The 17,627-nt window shown below is 35.2% G+C and overlaps 1 protein-coding gene and 1 pseudogene across 1 annotated transcript; both read left to right on the top strand.

Moving 5' to 3' along the window:
• The first annotated feature begins 3,254 nt into the window (after window positions 1–3,254).
• LOC148215496 (olfactory receptor 6M1-like) lies at window positions 3,255–4,109 on the top strand (annotated as a pseudogene).
• Window positions 4,110–7,957: 3,848 nt separating this feature from the next.
• LOC112542532 (vomeronasal type-2 receptor 26-like) lies at window positions 7,958–17,419 on the top strand. Its single transcript, XM_088142898.1, has 6 exons — window positions 7,958–7,977; window positions 9,525–9,816; window positions 10,579–11,418; window positions 12,280–12,507; window positions 13,062–13,188; window positions 16,518–17,419. Exons 1-6 carry the CDS (start codon window positions 7,958–7,960, stop codon window positions 17,417–17,419), a joined length of 2,409 nt encoding a protein of 802 aa, XP_087999024.1.
• The last annotated feature ends 208 nt before the right edge of the window (window positions 17,420–17,627 follow it).

Below are 17,627 nucleotides of genomic sequence, written 5' to 3'. Positions count from 1 at the left end.
GACAATTTTAATTCTCCCATCTTAATATGTCCTACTTAATTTCATTCCATATCTCTGAATAATTATTTTGAAATAACATACATTTCATATTTGTTATAGTAATAAGCAAGTATTTTACTTTTTCCTCAATCTTAAAATCAGTTTTCTCCATCAGTTCTATTTGATATTCTAATTTCAAGTTTTTTGATAAGATCTTTGTCTTCTGGTTATTAATCTTAAAGCCTGCTAAGAGACCAAAGTCCTTTAGTTTCCCATTAATGTTTCTACTCCCTCTAGTGGGTCTTCCAAAACTAACACCAAATCATCCAGATGTGCCCTTAACTTATAAGTTTCTTCTTTAATGTTAACTCCCATAATTTTCTGATATTGTCTTATGTCTCTATTCGGTACCTCAAGAACTAAAATGAACAAAAGTGGAGGCAGTGCACATCCTTATCTTGTCCCTTTTTGAATCTCACAAGGTTTTGTTAGTTCTCCATTAAGAATTATATGTGCTCTCTGAGAAGTATAAATCAATCTCACCCATTTAGTAAAATTATCTCCAAGGTTCATATGTTCCAGAACTCGAAACAAGAAAATCCAGTTCAAATTATTAAAGGCCTTCTCTGCATCTAAGAATATGAATGATCTTTTTCCCCCGTTATGTTGTTCCAAGTGCTCCAGAATATCCAAAACATTTCTAATATTATCTCATAACTTTAGGCAAAAAGCTACATTAATCTTCATGAATAAAGTCCTATAAAATTAACTTCAACTTTTCAGCCAAAAGCATGGTAATTCTTCTTTTTCCAAAGAAAGTTCTTGACTTCTGTATAAAGTAGTATAATACTGCTTAAACAGTTTTTGCATATTTGCAGTATCTGTTACTAAAGTCTTTCCTTCTTTTAGCTGTAATATCACTTTTTTTCTTTTTCTTTTCACAACCTATATTCCAACCATTTCCCCGATTTCTTTGTAAATTCAAAATGTCTTGGTTTTGCATAATTCATCTTTATTTCAATCTCTCTCACAGTTAACATGGATAATGCCCTCTATAAAAGCTTAATGTGAGTAATAGTTGCCCTCCCTGGGGATTTTTAAATTCTTCCCTCTTTTTTTTTTTTTATCTCATCCAAAATCTCATTTTATCTCATACAAAATCATTTGTATTTTCTCTTGCCTTTTTTTTAAGATCAATATTACATTGTATAAAATATCCCCTTACAAAAGCTTTACTTGCATCCCAAACCATCCTTACTTCTGTGCCTTTATTTAGATTATTATTAAAAAGGTCCTTTAACTTCTTTTTGCAATCCTACACTACCATTTATAATTCTCCACTGCAAACCCACTTACAAAGTAAAGTGAAAAAATGCCTCCTTTGTGCCATATAATTTCAACAAGGCAATTATTTGCATATGACTCAAAATCTGTTTTTATAATTTCGAGGAATGATCAGTATTACTGTTCAGCACACGTGGCAGTTCCTTTTGTTTTATCTTCAAAACAGCAAATTTGTGTGGTAGATTGTCCCGAATCATCGTGATTGCTGAGGTCAGCCAAGGACTTCCTACTGAGGTGGAAACTGAACCTCTATCCTATTAATCCTATTATTTCAGAAGTCATCGATAACATATACAGATAAATGGTTAGTTTATCCATTTATCCATCCAAATGGATAAATGGTTTAGTTTTTCCATCCAAAATCCATAGGCACAAAATTCTATGTAACTACAGTTCATCCCACCAAAGGTGAAGTTTTTCCTCAGCCCTAACAACTTGATGGAAATAATTTGGAGTTGGGGGATATGCCCCTATCCTAAGCCCTTCAACTGGAAGCAACCCAGACCCAAGGTAATTACTTTTTAACTAAAGAGCTCATTCTTCTATCTCATAAACAAGATATAACCTATGAACCTCAATTATCTCTGAAAGTTCTCACTCAAAATGAAATTTCAACTTTTCTTCCTCAGCCCCATGTATCAATACCAATTACTCATCTCTCAGATTTTGCAGCGGTCTTGATGTTAGTCAAATGACAGCGCCTCCTTGCTGTGGGAAGCCAATGTTTATTTAGTTTTGAGACAACAAATTTCCCAGCACAAATACCTGAATCTCCAAAATCCCTACTTAAATCCCCAAGTGATTAGTTTAGCTAAAATGAAATAAAGCTGAGAATTATTATAAGCTGGCAGTGGGGATCTTCTGCAGATCTTTTGTAATAGTTAAGAATTTCAGGCCAAGCAGATAGCATTTTCTTTTTTTTTTTATTATTCCCTGTATTTTGTATTAATATTCTTATATGTTCAGGAAATAGTTTTTTTATCAAGAGTTCAGAGTATGTTTTCATAGAGAAATAGTCATTCCTAAACACAATGAACTGCATAGCAGCTTTTTATGTATTGTATTTAATTATTTTAAGATTTTGATTAAGCTTGATCTGTACAGAAAGAGATATGGATAGAGTTGCTAAAGATTGCTACTAAGTAATATGCAAGAACCACTTCCCTTCATGTTATTGCTTAATCCTGAATCTTTTTTATTGCATCTCCCCACCCTCGATTGTATATAAAGTATTTTTGCACATACTGAATGAAGAATTCAAAATTGCAAGGAAATTCCTTACCCAGAAGGTAAGTAGCGATATTCATGATCAACAGTTAGATGATTCCTTTGAAGGAAAATTGTGTGAAATGTATTTCATCCATGCATTCGAACATTGCTTGGCTTTCTGGTCATCATCTTACCATTTAGGCTCAGCCAGATAAATGAAGAGAGATTAAATTCAAATTTCTTGCATTTTATCTTTCACATCACCAGAAAAAAAACCCTAACCATTTTTTGGAAGAAAAACAAAGAAAATAAGCCAGACTCTGTATCAATGTGTTTGTGAGTGTGTGTACATGTGCATGTTTGTGCACACACATGTCCATAAAGTTTATAAAAATATAGATATATTATATACCGTATATAAAATATCCTGTCAGGTGGTCTGAATTTCAAAAAGTAGACTCAAGCCCCAAATTCTTCAATGGTTTAGTATATCAAAAAATTATTTCACAATTCCTCCTATTTTCTTTTATTCTCTTGTCCAGGCTTAGAATTCATACAGGTAGAAATAACATTGTTGTGGGGGGATTTTTGCTTGTTTGTTTTTCAGTTGCTTGGCCCAATGATCTTGAGCAACAGAAAAAATTTCTCAGAACATGGTGTCACAGAATTTGTTTTACTTGGCTTTTCCAGTCTCCAGAAGATGCAGCTGCCTTGTCCTGATCATGTATGTGTTTTCATTAATGGGTAATACTCTGGTTGTCCTCATGATCCGCCTGGACTCCCGCCTCCACTCCCCTATGTACTATTTCCTCAACCATCTCTCCTGTTTGGAAATTATCATCACCACCACTGTCACGCCAAAGATGCTCAGCATTCTCGTTTCAGAGAAGAAGACCATCTCCTTCTTTGCATGTGTCTTTCAAGTCACAATATACTTCCTTGCAGGAACCACAGAAGTCCTCCTACTAGGAGCAATGTCTGTGGACCGCTACCTAGCCATTTGCAACCCGTTGCGCTACACAGCCATCATGAGTAACCAGGTCTGTTTACTGATGGTGCTTTTCTGCTGGTTCATTAGTTTTGTTTCTATTGCAGCTGGAGTAGTTTCCAAATCATGACTGCCTTTCTGTGGCCCCAATGCCATTGATCATTTCTTCTGTGACACAGGACCCTTGACAAAGTTGATGTGTGCAGATACCAGCCTTGCTCAAGCTATAGAATTTGCCTCATCATGTTTTACATTGCTTTCCTCTGTGTCTGTCACCACCATCTCTTATATCTGCATCATTGTAACAGTGATGAGGATGCCTTCTGCCCAAGGTAGGAATAAAGCTTTTAGTACTTGCAGTTCACATATCACTGTGGCCTCACTCTACTATGGTAGCTCCATATTCATCTACATGAGGCCATCTGGAAGCTCATCCATGGATTTCAATAAGGTAGCAACAATGCTCAACACAGTGGTAACCCCCTTGCTCAACCCAATTATCTATAGCTTTAGAAATAAAGCAGTCAAAGATGTTTTGAAAGATAGAGTGAAACAGCTTACTTCTGTCCTTGCAAAGTCAGTAGATTAAGCACTACATTTTTTCCTGAACTTCTCTTGTGATATGGACATATCAGGGCTTAACATAGCTGTCTTTTTTCTCCAGTCGAATTCCAGTTCCAAAGTTTTCTGAAGAGCCACCCAGGGCTTCAAGTGCTAAGCAATCACTTTCCTAGCAGATCCTAATCTTTATAATTTCAGAGACTTGTTGATGATGAAGAAATACAATGTACAAACCCTTCCTCTTCTGATATGACCCTGTGATATTGCTCAACTATTATTTAAAAATGTGATCTCATCAATCCAGACTATTCAATTAAATTATTACCTTCATAGTGGCAAGGAATGAAAGTGGGGAGAAATGATACTGATAGATAAGTGCCTTTTAAAGGCCACTTAAGCTCATGCTTTTTGGCTTGATAGAGCTCCGCTCTTTTCTTTTCTTTTCTTTTCTTTTCTTTTCTTTTCTTTTCTTTTCTTTTCTTTTCTTTTCTTTTCTTTTCCTTTCCTTTCCTTTCCTTTCCTTTCCTTTCCTTTCCTTACCTTTCCTTTCCTTTCCTTTCCTTTCCTTTCCTTTCCTTTCCTTTCCTTTCCTTTCCTTTCTTCCTAAGGAAAAAAACGATTGGCTAAAACTACACTGGATTACAATGCAATGTTAATAAGAATAACTGATCTCTTAAAATAATTCAGAAATAGTTCACTTTCCATAGAAATGTTTTCTTCCTGACTTTTAAAAACAAACAGACAAACCTAAGCAATAATATTGTGGATATAGCTTAGATATAACCACTATCTTTTATCTTTGTTTCCTAATTGACAGGAGTATTAAATACTCTTTTGTGTAACCAGTTTAGGAATCAGCTATCAACAGAGAGATAGTGTCTCCAAATTGTCCACCAAAAGTAGCCATGTCTAAAACTGAAGCACACAATAAGCCCACAAGTGCTGTGATCATATACTGTACATGTCAGGTTGCTTAATTCATTTTTTAGTTGAGGGGTTTTCCTTTGCTTCAGAATATCAGAGGGAGAGCTGAGTTAACAACTCCTGAAATTATATAAAATTAGTTGTTGAGTTGTAATCAAAAGAGATGGAAAAATGCAGAAAGTAAAGAAATACAGAAACTAGAGAAGGCAACTGATGAAAAATGTTATGTTATATTTATTTGACACTCTTTATCGGTATCACACCTTTAAAATTAGGAACTGGGTGTTCAAGCACAGAGAGTGAACAAAATGTACAGTGGACTTATGGCACCTAACAAAATCATTCTACAAAATTTTAACCAAATGGCCTGGACGATTATGGAGATGAAAAGAGAATATGAGTATATAAAACTTTACAAAATATACACAACATCAAACCTTTACCAAATACTATATCAATAATTCAGACAGACATATATTTCCAATTTTAATGATACAAAGTTTTGATATAAGTTCCTAATTTGGTAAATTCGCCATTCACTACAAACATGTACCAAGAAACATCTGAACAATTCAGAATATGTTAAATAAACATGAAGAATCTCTTCTGCTTGAAGAATTGTTTTGGTTTATGTTATTGATAAAAATCCTATTTGAAATGATGTTGAAAATAATTGTATTCCTTATGTGGTTGCTTGCTTTCTTCCGATAATTTTACAGCTGCATGAAAGCTGTGACCCAAGATGCTTAGCCTACAAACCAAAGTTCAGCAAAGAGCAGGAAAAGGAGAATGAATAAGACAAGGAGAATCCATTTCCATTGTACATATTTTGTCATCCTCATGCAAGGGGAAAAGGGTGTTCAAAGTTTTTAAATGAAAAGGCATTAAATTTAGATGCAGTGGAAATTCGAGAAGAAAAGAAGGACATTTGCTGTACAAATGATCTCACCTGATATTAAACTTTTCTTCTTGAAAATGGAAGTAGCATACTGTTATTCATATTGTTATTATTCTTATTCTTACTATTACTATTGTTGTTGTTGTTTGCAGTCTTCATGCATTGTAGTCATAATGTAGTGATACAATTTAAAACAGAATCATCACTCATTTGCGAATACAAAGAATTCTAATTTGCTAGCATGGTCATGTACATAAAGACATTGCTTGCATTAATATTTTCTAAAAACCAAGTGGAGAAAGGCATGGTAGCTTGCAAAAAGCCAGTATTCTCAGATTTTATAGGTTAACAAATCAGTCTGGCCACTGACATTGATCGAATTGTTAGTCTTTTGACAAATAAAAACATTGTAGGAAGACAACAGTGAGACCCCAGAGTAGCCAAAATCCAGAAAGAGTCTGCTGGCACCTTTTGAGAACAATACATTTTATTTTAAGGTATCAACTTTCATGAGCTACAGCTCAATTTCTGAATTTTGTAAGTATAAAGCAATTGAAATGGATATTCATTGAAATATGATCTTCTAAAGAAAGTTTAGACTTCATCCAGACTAACCCGCACAAGATACCTTTTTTAGGTGAGGGATAGAAGAAATATTACAAATACACATTTCTCAGTACAGCTTTCCTTCTCTCAATTTAGGGATGAATAGTCATTCACCAAATGTGTTACTCATGTTTTCAAAGAAATATATTTGAACTTGTGTCCAGATTTTGAACTGAATTTATTTAAGGTCTCAGACCAATACATCAGAAATACAGAGTATAAAATACAGAAACACCAATAAACGCAAATATAAAGTAAATGAAAAAATATTTTCTATAAAGTATAAAACCTTTTTCCCCCCTCTGGTCAAAAATAAGTAAAACATTTTATAAATGATCAAATGAAATAAGTTGAAACCTTGATTAAAACAAGAAAATATTACACTTTGCTAATGAATCATTGAAGTACTTTTCAGAAACAATGCAATTAACTTTTTCAATGACTTAAATTTAATATTATAAAACATTAAGTTTTATTTCCAGAGCCACTGAATTCAGTACAACCTCCATTTTTCATAAAGAAGTTAGTTCTACAATGTTTAGCAGGGTATACTCATTGTCCAAGCAAGGGGGCTCTATGAAGGACCACTTTACGGAGTCTTGTCTGGAAAACCTCTGAGAGTTTCACATGCTTTCATAAACTTCTGAATGCAAAATATTATTCATTGTTATTTTATCACAAAGATGCTCTTTGCCTTGTTCCAAATATTCATTTTCTGGCTGTATTTTCTTCCTAGTTATAAAAACAAATAGCCTCCCTGTCTCAATGAGGAACAGATGTGAGCTGAGCTCCATCAAGCATGTTTTCCTCAGTTGCCCTGTTTCTTCTGATCAGAAGACTTTGGGGAGCTTATTGTGAACTACAGTATATAATTATCTCAAATCATGGCAATGTTCTTTCTTGCTTAAGTTTGCACGAATTTTCAGTGCACACTTTCACAGTCAGAAATACAACAGATCTATGCCTTTCAGAACTTGACCTGACAGATATTGGGAAAGGAAAGCTGCCAACATTTATTTATTTATTTATTTATTTATTTATTTATTTCTTTCTTTCTTTCTTTCTTTCTTTCTTTCTTTCTTTCTTTTCTTTTTTCTTTTCTTTAATTTGTTCCATGGGTAGTAGGTAGGAAAAGGAAGAGTTGTTGAAGATGGATTCGTCTGAGAAAGCTAACATGATGAATTAGACTGGGACAGTGAATTTTACTTTGGAGAAAAAAAATCATCTTTATATTTGCCATGATCTTTTTGCTGCTATGTCTGCTGTTGTTATGGCTGGTGTTTCTGCCCCAAACTGAATGCAAGACACACCGCATAGATTGCAAGAGGATTGAAGCCCTCCAAATCCCACATGAATATTACCAGCCAGGTGACTTTGTCATCGGAGGGATCTCTTCTCAGTTCTTCTCCTTTTTCAAGGCTCTGTCTTTCCAGGAACATCCCAGGTCAATGTTTATTGAAGATCCTATGTAAGGAATTTCTTACCTCAATGAGATATCCATGAACACATTATTATGATTCCTAAGAATAGAAAGCAAATTTTCCTTTTTTACATATGAGTAAAATAATTTCAAAAACATTGTACTAAATACATGTTTACAGCTTTTTTACAACATCATTTTCTCATTTCTGCATTTTGCCTTTCTTTTCCTTTTGTGAGAACCACACTGTCCATCACACCACATTTTTCAGTAGCTGTCAAGACATACAGCTTATTGAACCTCAGCAACTTTTCTATATCATATTATGGACTTCTTTCATTTTTGCCTCTGTTTGACTACAAATTGGTTCTTACTTATTGCATTTTCGCCTTAATGACAATTGTGTCTCTTATAGTTTCATTTTTCAAAATAAATGAAGACATTGCATGTTCTCTCTTTCTCTCAGTCCTTCAGTTCCCATCCCTTTTACTGTCTTATTTCTTGTTTCAAAGATAGATGGGAAGCTTCTCTTGATCAATAGCTGGTAAAAAGTAAGCATAAAGGATAAGACAAAGGGCAGGCTGCTCCAAGTGTCAGACGTGGGCTGGGAAGACCCATATTCACATTCCGAATTGACTCAGTAGATGCTTTTCTTAACATAATCTTTGCCACTGGGTTGTTACAGGGCTAAAGAATACGGAAAGAAGAAAAGTGCAGGAAATGTTTATCATAAATAAATCTTGGGTTACTTCTATCTATTTACCTTTCTGGGTTCACTCTTGTAAATATGGTCAGTTTGGTAAAGTCCTGAGCCAAATCAGGGTACTGACAATGAACACGTTATAATCTTGAGCTAAATCAAAATTAAATCCATGAAAATAAATGAGGTGTAAGGGATAATGACTGTAGGAATAACTGGATGAAATCTAAAAGGACAATTTTATAACAGGTAAGTATAACACAATAAATGACACAATTGTTTCCTCCTTTCAGTTTTCAGGACAAAAACCCCAAAGAAAATAATAACACTGTAGTGAAATTTTAACCATATTTTGTTGACTAATCCCCAATGTCTGGATTTATGCATCACATTAAGCAGGAAAAAAAAAGTCTTATCCTTCTTTAGTAGTAAGTGTGAGCCCAGCCGACTGCTGCTTTTCTAACGTATACTTCCTGTTGTATTTGTTGCTTCATCATTCTTTTCCCCCTTCAGACATGTATTTTTTAAAACTGAAAGAACAAAGGGGAATTTGATTTCTTTTGACCCACAATACTGCCTTCACCTGCAGACAGGTGGACTCTGTCCACTTATTATAGGCAAAGCACCGGAACTTTAGAGAAACTCATAAGAGTCTTGTTCTTTCCATAACCTAATTGAATAACTGGTGTGAATGCTTCACAATACAAGAAAAAGTATTTTTCCCTGTCATTTCTCAGTAATTTCAAAGTTATATGTGCTTTATTTCTACTCAAGTATGTGATTGTTGCCACATCCTGAGTGCCATGCTGAGAAACAGATGTCTCTGTAAGAAATATGTGGTTTTGATTAAGAAGGTCTAGGATATTCACAGGTTATATTTATGCTTTCATTGCAGTGTAGTGATAAAGAACTATCAGCAAGTCTTGGCCTTCTTGTTTGCTGTGAAGGAGGTCAGTGGGAATCCAAGGCTCTTGGCTAATGTAACAGTGGGATTCCACATCTATGACAGCTACTTCAATGACAAGTTAACCTTTCAGACAACCCTGAATCTCCTCTATAGCCTGAAAACAATTCTTCCAAATTACAAATGTGATTCAGAGAAAAATCTGGTAGCCATCATTGGGGCACTTCACTCAGAAACCTCACTTCATATGGCCACTATGTCAATGATCTATAAAATTCCACAGGTAGGAAAATGTATATATGTACAGTGATTTTTATAACTCTTGTATCCTTCCCTTTGCCCTGTTCACAGGTTAATATGAACATGGCTGAGTACTCTATGTGAAAGGCATGGAGAGAAAATAAGAGTTGATAATACAGAGGCTTCATCCAATGATGCAGCCGAGTAAGTTTAATGTGTTACATCCCCTCCATTTAGACACTCTGTTCTTATTTAGAAATCATCACCATTTTGCTGTAGAAATGACTTATATATAAAGTACTATATATTTGCCTTATTTTTTAAAAGAAAAATATTGTATTGAATAGAATTATTCCTAGGCATGTTTTATCAGTCCAGATATTGATGTTGGAGTTATACACAGATGTCCTTATCACATACTGGAGATATATAGGGAGCCCTCTGTTTCAGAACCTTATATTTCAGCTCTAAAGTCCACTCTAAACCATACTACTTATATGACATTTGTGAAGTTACCAGAAGCCATTATAGCTGTCATCTAGAGGGCACAGCTGCTAACCACTTGTTTGTGAAAGTGGCTTAGAAAAAGAGGAAAATGGCTTTATTTCTCTAATTCCAGGAAGCTGTCAATTTGTATTTCTATTTTGATATTAGCAATGCTAGTTATAGGGCATTTATTTTCATATGAGAAAATCCATTCCTCTCTCTCTTAAGTACAAGTGTGTTGGCCAAGCTACATCCACTCCTCATTTATTAATCACACATAATTTTATTGTACTTATGACAAAAATTTGTTTTTGCTTAGGTCTCTTATTACTTGTTTGGTCCTCTGTTGACTACTAAAGTACAGTTCCCTTTCATTTACCGGGTGGTTCCCAGTGAAAAGTATCAGTATATTGGTATTGTCCAACTACTTAAACATTTCCAATGGATATGGGTTGGGATCATCACTCTGGATGATGACAAAGGAGAAAGCTTTGTTCAGACCTTAGTGCCATTGCTTTCCCAGAATGGTATTTGTTCTGCTTTCACTGACAGAATGCCCTCCATGACAAACTTCTTGGAAATCCATGATGCATATATGAAGACAGAAAAAAGGCTCAATTTTTTCAGGATCAATGAAGTCAAAGCACTTGTGGTATATGCAGAAACCCATTCTGCACTGAGTCTGAAATTTTTGCTTTCTCAAAATAACAACGTATCAGACACTCTAGACAGGGTATGGATTATGACAGCCCAATGGGACTTCCCAGCCTTACAGTTTCATAGGGATTGGGATACACTGGTCTTCCAAGGGACTTTGTCCTTTGCAGTTCATTCCAGGGAGGTTCTGGGATTCCAACATTTCCTTCCAACCATAAATCCTAATTTACTAAATGAAGACAATTTTATGAAGGATTTTTGGGAGCAGGCCTTCAGCTGTTTATTTTCAAATTACCATATCGATGAAGAGGACATGGAGTTTTGCACTGGGACAGAAGAATTGCAGAGCCTTGCTGGACCTTTTTTTGAAATGAAGATGACTGCCCAAAGCTACAGTGTATATAATGCTGTCTATGCTGTGGCACACGCTTTAGATGCCATGCAGTCACTGGATTCCAAGCACAGAGTGATGAGAGCACTTTGGAGCCCACAACCTTGGCAGGTATTATCTCAGACCCAAAGCAGTTTTATTGTCATAAATACACAATTGAAAAGCAACACTATGTTAAGTTCATACAGCTACTGATCACAATCACAAATAATTCTGTCTATATCTTCTCAGGTAATTTCCCCATAAATTGCAAGAAGTGTTTCTCACTTAAGAGTGGGACAAGTGTCCCCAAATATGGCTGGTGTTTATTTGTATGCATTTATTTGTTAGAGTTATATCCTGCTTTCAATACAGAAGCTCAAGACAGTGTAAATACCACTGTCTCCTTCTATATATATTTTTTTCCTTGCAGCAGCAAGCCTATGCGGTAAGTTGGGCTGAAAGTCACTGAATGAGGTTCCATGGATGAGAGTGGACCAGATCCTGAGTTTGTTTGCTGTCATTGCAACACTTTAACCAATATACCACCCAGATTCTTTAGCAATATGTCTTTCTGAAAGTTAAGAGACTTTGGTCCTGAGAAATCTAAGTCATTTGTTTCTTGTACAGATGTAATTCTTGATTTCAGCAAATTATCTTTATTAAGATAGGAGCGTACGTGGTAAATTCTTAGTACTAGCAAGTTCCTTCTTGTTTTCTTTACTAATAGACAGATACATCTGCATCACTTTCTACAGTTCACATTTCTTTTCCTCCAAAATTATTATTACATTATTATTATCTTATTGTTTCTTTCAGCTTCTCCACATCGGTTTCTATTATACTTGCTTCAATGTGTTGTATCTATCTAGCTAACTAGTGTTTGCTATTAATCCACACTGCGGATCTTAATGGATATCAATTCAGTATTTATATGAAACAGTAATAATAATGACACTTCACACTTCATCCTTTTGCCATCTTTGGTTGCAGCTTCATCCTTTCTTGAGGAGAATTTCATTTAACAACAGTGTTGGAGACCCAGTGTCTTTGGATGAGCAAGGTGAATTGGCAGGTGGATTTGATATTATCAACTGGATTACTTTCTCAAACAAATCATTCTCCAAGGTGAAAATAGGAAAGTTGAATCCACATGTTCTATCTACCATACAATTATCCATTAATGATGAGAACATCATCTGGCATAGCAAGTTCAATAAGGTAGAGTCTTGCTGTAGGCTGTTGAGATAAGAAGGTAAAGAAAATTTCCTTCTTTGGAAGAACATTTGCAACATTTGGACTTTCTACATTAAAGGCAGGAGAACTATCTATTATCTGTCTTGCTGCCTGTCTGCCTGCCTGTCTGTCTTCTGTCTCTCTCTCTCTCTCTTTCTCACCATGTTTATTTCACAGAAAATATTAAAATAATGCATCAGATAAATTTATATGAATAAAAATGTATGGAAGTAATACATATGAGGGAAGTCTCCACGTGTTACAGAAATCTGAGAAAAATCTTTGAATATGCATTTTAATGGATTTTACAAATTATTTCAAGAATCAGAATAGTGATTCTGATTCTTGAATAGAATGTTAGCTTACTAAAGAAAATAATAAGACAACTTTTTTCAAGGTATCGAGGTCAAGGTCCCAGAATTATGTCCTAGAATGCCTAGATATGTTTCACATAAAGGCTTTCTCTTCCAGGGCTTTCAATGAGAAAAACCCTATGATAGCATTTTTACTAAGCTTTTCCCTTTCTTATTTATGAACAGACACCACCTTCTTCAGTATGTAATGACCATTGCCACCCAGGTTCTGTTAGAAAAAAGAAAGACGGGAAACCATTCTGTTGCTATGACTGTGTTTCATGTCCCAAAGGGAAGATTTCTAACCAAAATGGTAGGTAACACAATACACTGTCATGTTACAATGATTAGATTTTATCTAGCCTTTTCATCAAACAAGTATGTCGTTTGCATAAAATGTTAAGTGATTATGATATATGATTGTTTGGGGTTTTAATGTGAATTTTAAACCTGGCCTACATCTTGGATAGGATTGCCTATGGGAACAAATCTGCCTAGTGCCTCACCTGCCATTATTGTTTTAGATTATTTTAATTTTTGAAAAATAAATAAACCAGAAGCAGTTACGCTACAAAGCAAAAAAAAATAGCCTCTAGTAGCATCTACACATTCTGTATGGGTCTAGCTCAGTGTGGTTTAATATGACTTGCACTGACTTTCTGGACAAGTAAGAATATTTTTCCCCCAATAATTTGTTAAGGGAAAGTGGTGTAGCATAATTAACATGAACCAACCAAATGTGCTTTTTCTAAATTAAAATCCACTTCAGAACATAAGCATTGTTAAGTTTTATATTTTTCCAAATATTGTAATACAGTTCTTTCATGCATATGAAAATATACAGGAGGGAAAACTTGACAGAAATAAAAAGAATATGTATTAGAGAAAAAAAGCCTGACAGAGAAATGTACCTGATTATTTTACATAAAATGCATTTTGCATAATAAATTTACTCTTTGGGAATCTTGAAGTTGTACAAAGGAAATCCAACTAGTTGGCTACAAATTGAATCTGAAGACTCCTGTTGTCAAAATACATGCTCTAATATAGAACTCACCTTTAAAAAGTAATGGTCAAATGAGAGAGTTGAGTAAAGACATAGATAGTTCAAATGGTTTATACTTATCCCCTAAAAAATAATTTCTAACCCTATTTGTATTACGTGCTTAACTAGGTCATGGTAGGATGGATAGAGCATTGGATTTAGCTCCAAGCATGCCTCATCTTGTTGGGGGCTAAATTGGCTTCACCTAGTCAACTGATGAGAGCCAGGTTGGCATAGTGGTTAAGGCATCAGCCTAGAAAACAGGAGACTGTGAGTTCTAGTCCTGCCTTAGGCAGAAAAACAGCTGGGTGACCTTGGGCCAGTCCCTGTCTCTCGGTCCTAGGAAAGAGGCAATGGCAAACCACTTCCTAAATCTTGTCAAGAAAACTGCAGGGCTTTGTCTAGGCAGTTGCCAGGAGTCAAAACTGACTCGAAGGCACGTGTGTGTACACACACACACACACACACACACACATCAACTGATAATCTCCATTGTTCCTCTTGTAGTTTGAACTGTTTACTAGGGAGTTACCTGAGTCTCCTGAATCTTGAGTCTGACAACGTTCTAAAGAGGTTTACGAAAATAGGAAGTCCTGTTTCTGTCTCCACAGTAGTTTTGCACAATCACATGGAGGGATGTGAAAAGGAGACAGAAAATGGTTGGATGCATAAAGCAGGAAATTGGAAGTGGCCACTCCTCTGCCATATTTGTAATAGCTGGAAAACTAATTTTTTAATATAATTTTTATTGAAAAAAAAATTAACAAGATAAAAGCAATGCAAATATTAGAAAAGAAACAAAGAAATAAAGAAGAATAGGGAATAAGAAAGTAAAAAAAATAGAAAGAAATAGAGAAAGAAATAGAGAAAGAAAAAGAAAAAGAAAAAGAAAAAGAAAAAGAAAAAGAAAAAGAAAAAGAAAAAGAAAAAGAAAAAGAAAAAGAAAAAGAAAAAGAAAAAGAAAAAGAAAAAGATTATAAAGCAGCGTCTCACCTTTTTGACAGTGGTTATAAGTGCATTTATATTTTACCCTATCTCTCTGAGGTTACATCATAATTTCCTTTTTCCATAAGCTACCCTTTCTAATTGTCAAACCCATAAATCACACTTTTTTTTTCCAGCAAAAAATCCATAAGGGCTTTCCAGTCACTAATAAATGTAATTGTTGATCTTTCTCTAAGCAAACTAATTTTACCATCTCTGCTAGTTCCATCATCTTCATCAACCATTCTTCCATTGTGGGTATATCAGAGTCTTTCCATTTTTGTGATATAGTAGTCTCGCAGCAGTGATCATATATAAAAATAGTCTTCCATGGCTCTTTTCTAGTTGTCTGTCCATTAACCTCAACAAGAAGAGTTCTGGTTTCAGTTGAATCTTAGTCTTTAAAATTCTTTGGATCAGTGTATGTATTTGAACCCAAAATTTTCTGGCTTTTTCACAAATCCACCAAGCATGACAAAATGTCCCTTTGTGTTGCCCCCATTTCCAACACAAATTTGAAGTGCCCTTATATATTCTGGCTATTTTTTCTGGAGTCATATACCAACCATGCATCATTTTATAGAAATTCTGTTTTAAGTTATAACACAATGTAAATTTCAATCCTTTCAACCACGTGTTTTCCCATTGTTCCAACAATATTATGTCCAAAATTCTTAGCAGCTGGAAAACTAAAAATTGATCACTGATGATAGTCCTAGTCATTGTGTGTTATGTGTTGCTGGCACACAAAAGAGAATCAATTGAGTGAAGAGTGGTATGGCTAGGTTTTTTGTATCATGCAAATAAAGCCTTTAATGTTATGGGATTGCAACTTAGGCTGGGTGATCACCAAGTGTAAAATTCCTCTCTCTCTCCCTCTCTTTCTTTCTCATCTGTGTAGATTCCTTGATCAGAGCTTAACATCGGTATAGTTAATGTCAGTGAGATGGACAGAGAGACATTTGGAAAGAGAATAAATTCCTCTTCTGCTTTGCTAAGGATAATATTGTGATAAGAAAACCTTGAAATTTGAACAAATGAAGCGATATATAAGTTGAGTCTTGAACCAGCATTTTAACATGCTGGTTGATGTGGAAACAGTAAACCTTAAGGATCTTTCAGAGAGATTTATATAAATTGTTGTCAGTTAGCCTTACTTGTGAATTTCTACATGACTTTTTAACTAGTTTTCTAATAATTTTATATTGTGAGCTTTTGTTTTCACCCTGTATGGAAATACGCAAAAGAAAAATATCTAAATATATTCATTCCAGACAAAATGCAGAAGCTAGATTTCAATGTTTGTATCTTCCTTGCTATGATACTAAACAGATATAAATTTAAGAGAGAGAAACCCTATTAACTGAATATTGATCATCTGTATGAATTAAATAACTTTTTAAGTGGCCCAATGCTACATATTTTAGTTGTTTATTTATTTTTTTTAACGCAAGGAAAAGGACAAGATTCTTCCTAGAGATTTGGGAAGTTGGAGCTCCACCTCACCCCATCCAATTCTTAGGATCCCAAAAAACAAAACAAAACACAGATCCTTCATATAAACAGGCACTTATTCAAGACACTGAGATATTACTGTTTTCTCTTTTTTCCAGACATGGACAACTGTATCCAGTGTCCAGATGATCATTATCCAAACAGTAACCAAGATGGATGTCTCCCCAAGACTTTAAACGTTCTGCTTTATAATGAAACATTGAGCCTCAGCTTAGCTTTTATGGCTATTTCACTCTCTGCAATCACAGCTTTGGTGCTTAGGATTTTCATTAAGTACCAGCACACTCCTATTGTCAAAGCCAATAACCAGGACCTTACTTACATTCTCCTCATCTCCCTCTTGCTCTGCTTCCTCTGTGCCTTCCTATTCATTGGCTGGCCTCACACTATAATCTGTCTCCTCCGGCAAACCACATTTGGCATTATCTTCGCTGTGGCCATTTCTTCTGTGCTGGCAAAAACCATCACTGTGGTTCTAGCATTTATGGCCACAAAGCCAGGATCCAGGATAAGGGGTTGGGTGGGGAAAAGGCTGGCCACTTTTATTGTCCTCTCCTGCTCTCTTTTTCAAGTAGCTCTTTGTACTGTGTGGCTGTGTACTTTTCCTCCCTTCTCAGACTTGGACATGCATTCTTTGACTGAGGAAATTGTGGTAGAATGTAATGAAGGGTCAGTGTTTATGTTTTACTGTGTTCTGGGCTATCTGGGATTTCTGGCTGTAATCAGCTTCATTGTAGCTTTCTTTGCTAGGAAGTTGCCTGATACTTTCAATGAAGCCAAGTTCATAACATTCAGTATGTTGGTGTTTTGCAGTGTCTGGGTCACTTTTGTCCCAACTTACCTAAGTGCCAAGGGGAAATACATGGTGGTTGTGGAGATCTTCTCCATCTTGGCCTCCAGTGCTGGTTTGCTGGGTTGTATCTTTTTCCCTAAGTGTTACATAATTGCCCTAAAGCCTGAGCTGAATAGTAAAGAGCTAATAACAAGGAGAAATAAATAGAAATCTGTTTTTGGGTTGCTGATTCTTTTGAAGAACATCAAAGGCAGTCTCCCACTGCAAACAACAGAGGTAATATTTAGGATATGAAAAACAGAGGACATAACCAAAAGCTGTAAACAATTGTAAATCCTTGCACATTTTGAATCTGTGCCCAAGTTAACAAACTTCTCATATTTATTTCATGCAAATGTGGTGATAAATGCATAAT

This window comes from Python bivittatus, unplaced genomic scaffold (assembly GCF_059951505.1).
Source record: "Python bivittatus isolate LINGU-HERP-01145 unplaced genomic scaffold, Pbiv_v1 ctg000470_np1212, whole genome shotgun sequence".
Taxonomy (NCBI): Eukaryota; Metazoa; Chordata; class Lepidosauria; order Squamata; family Pythonidae; genus Python; species Python bivittatus.
The sequence above is the reverse complement of the archived record's forward strand: the minus strand, read 5'-3'. Positions and strand labels throughout refer to the sequence as shown.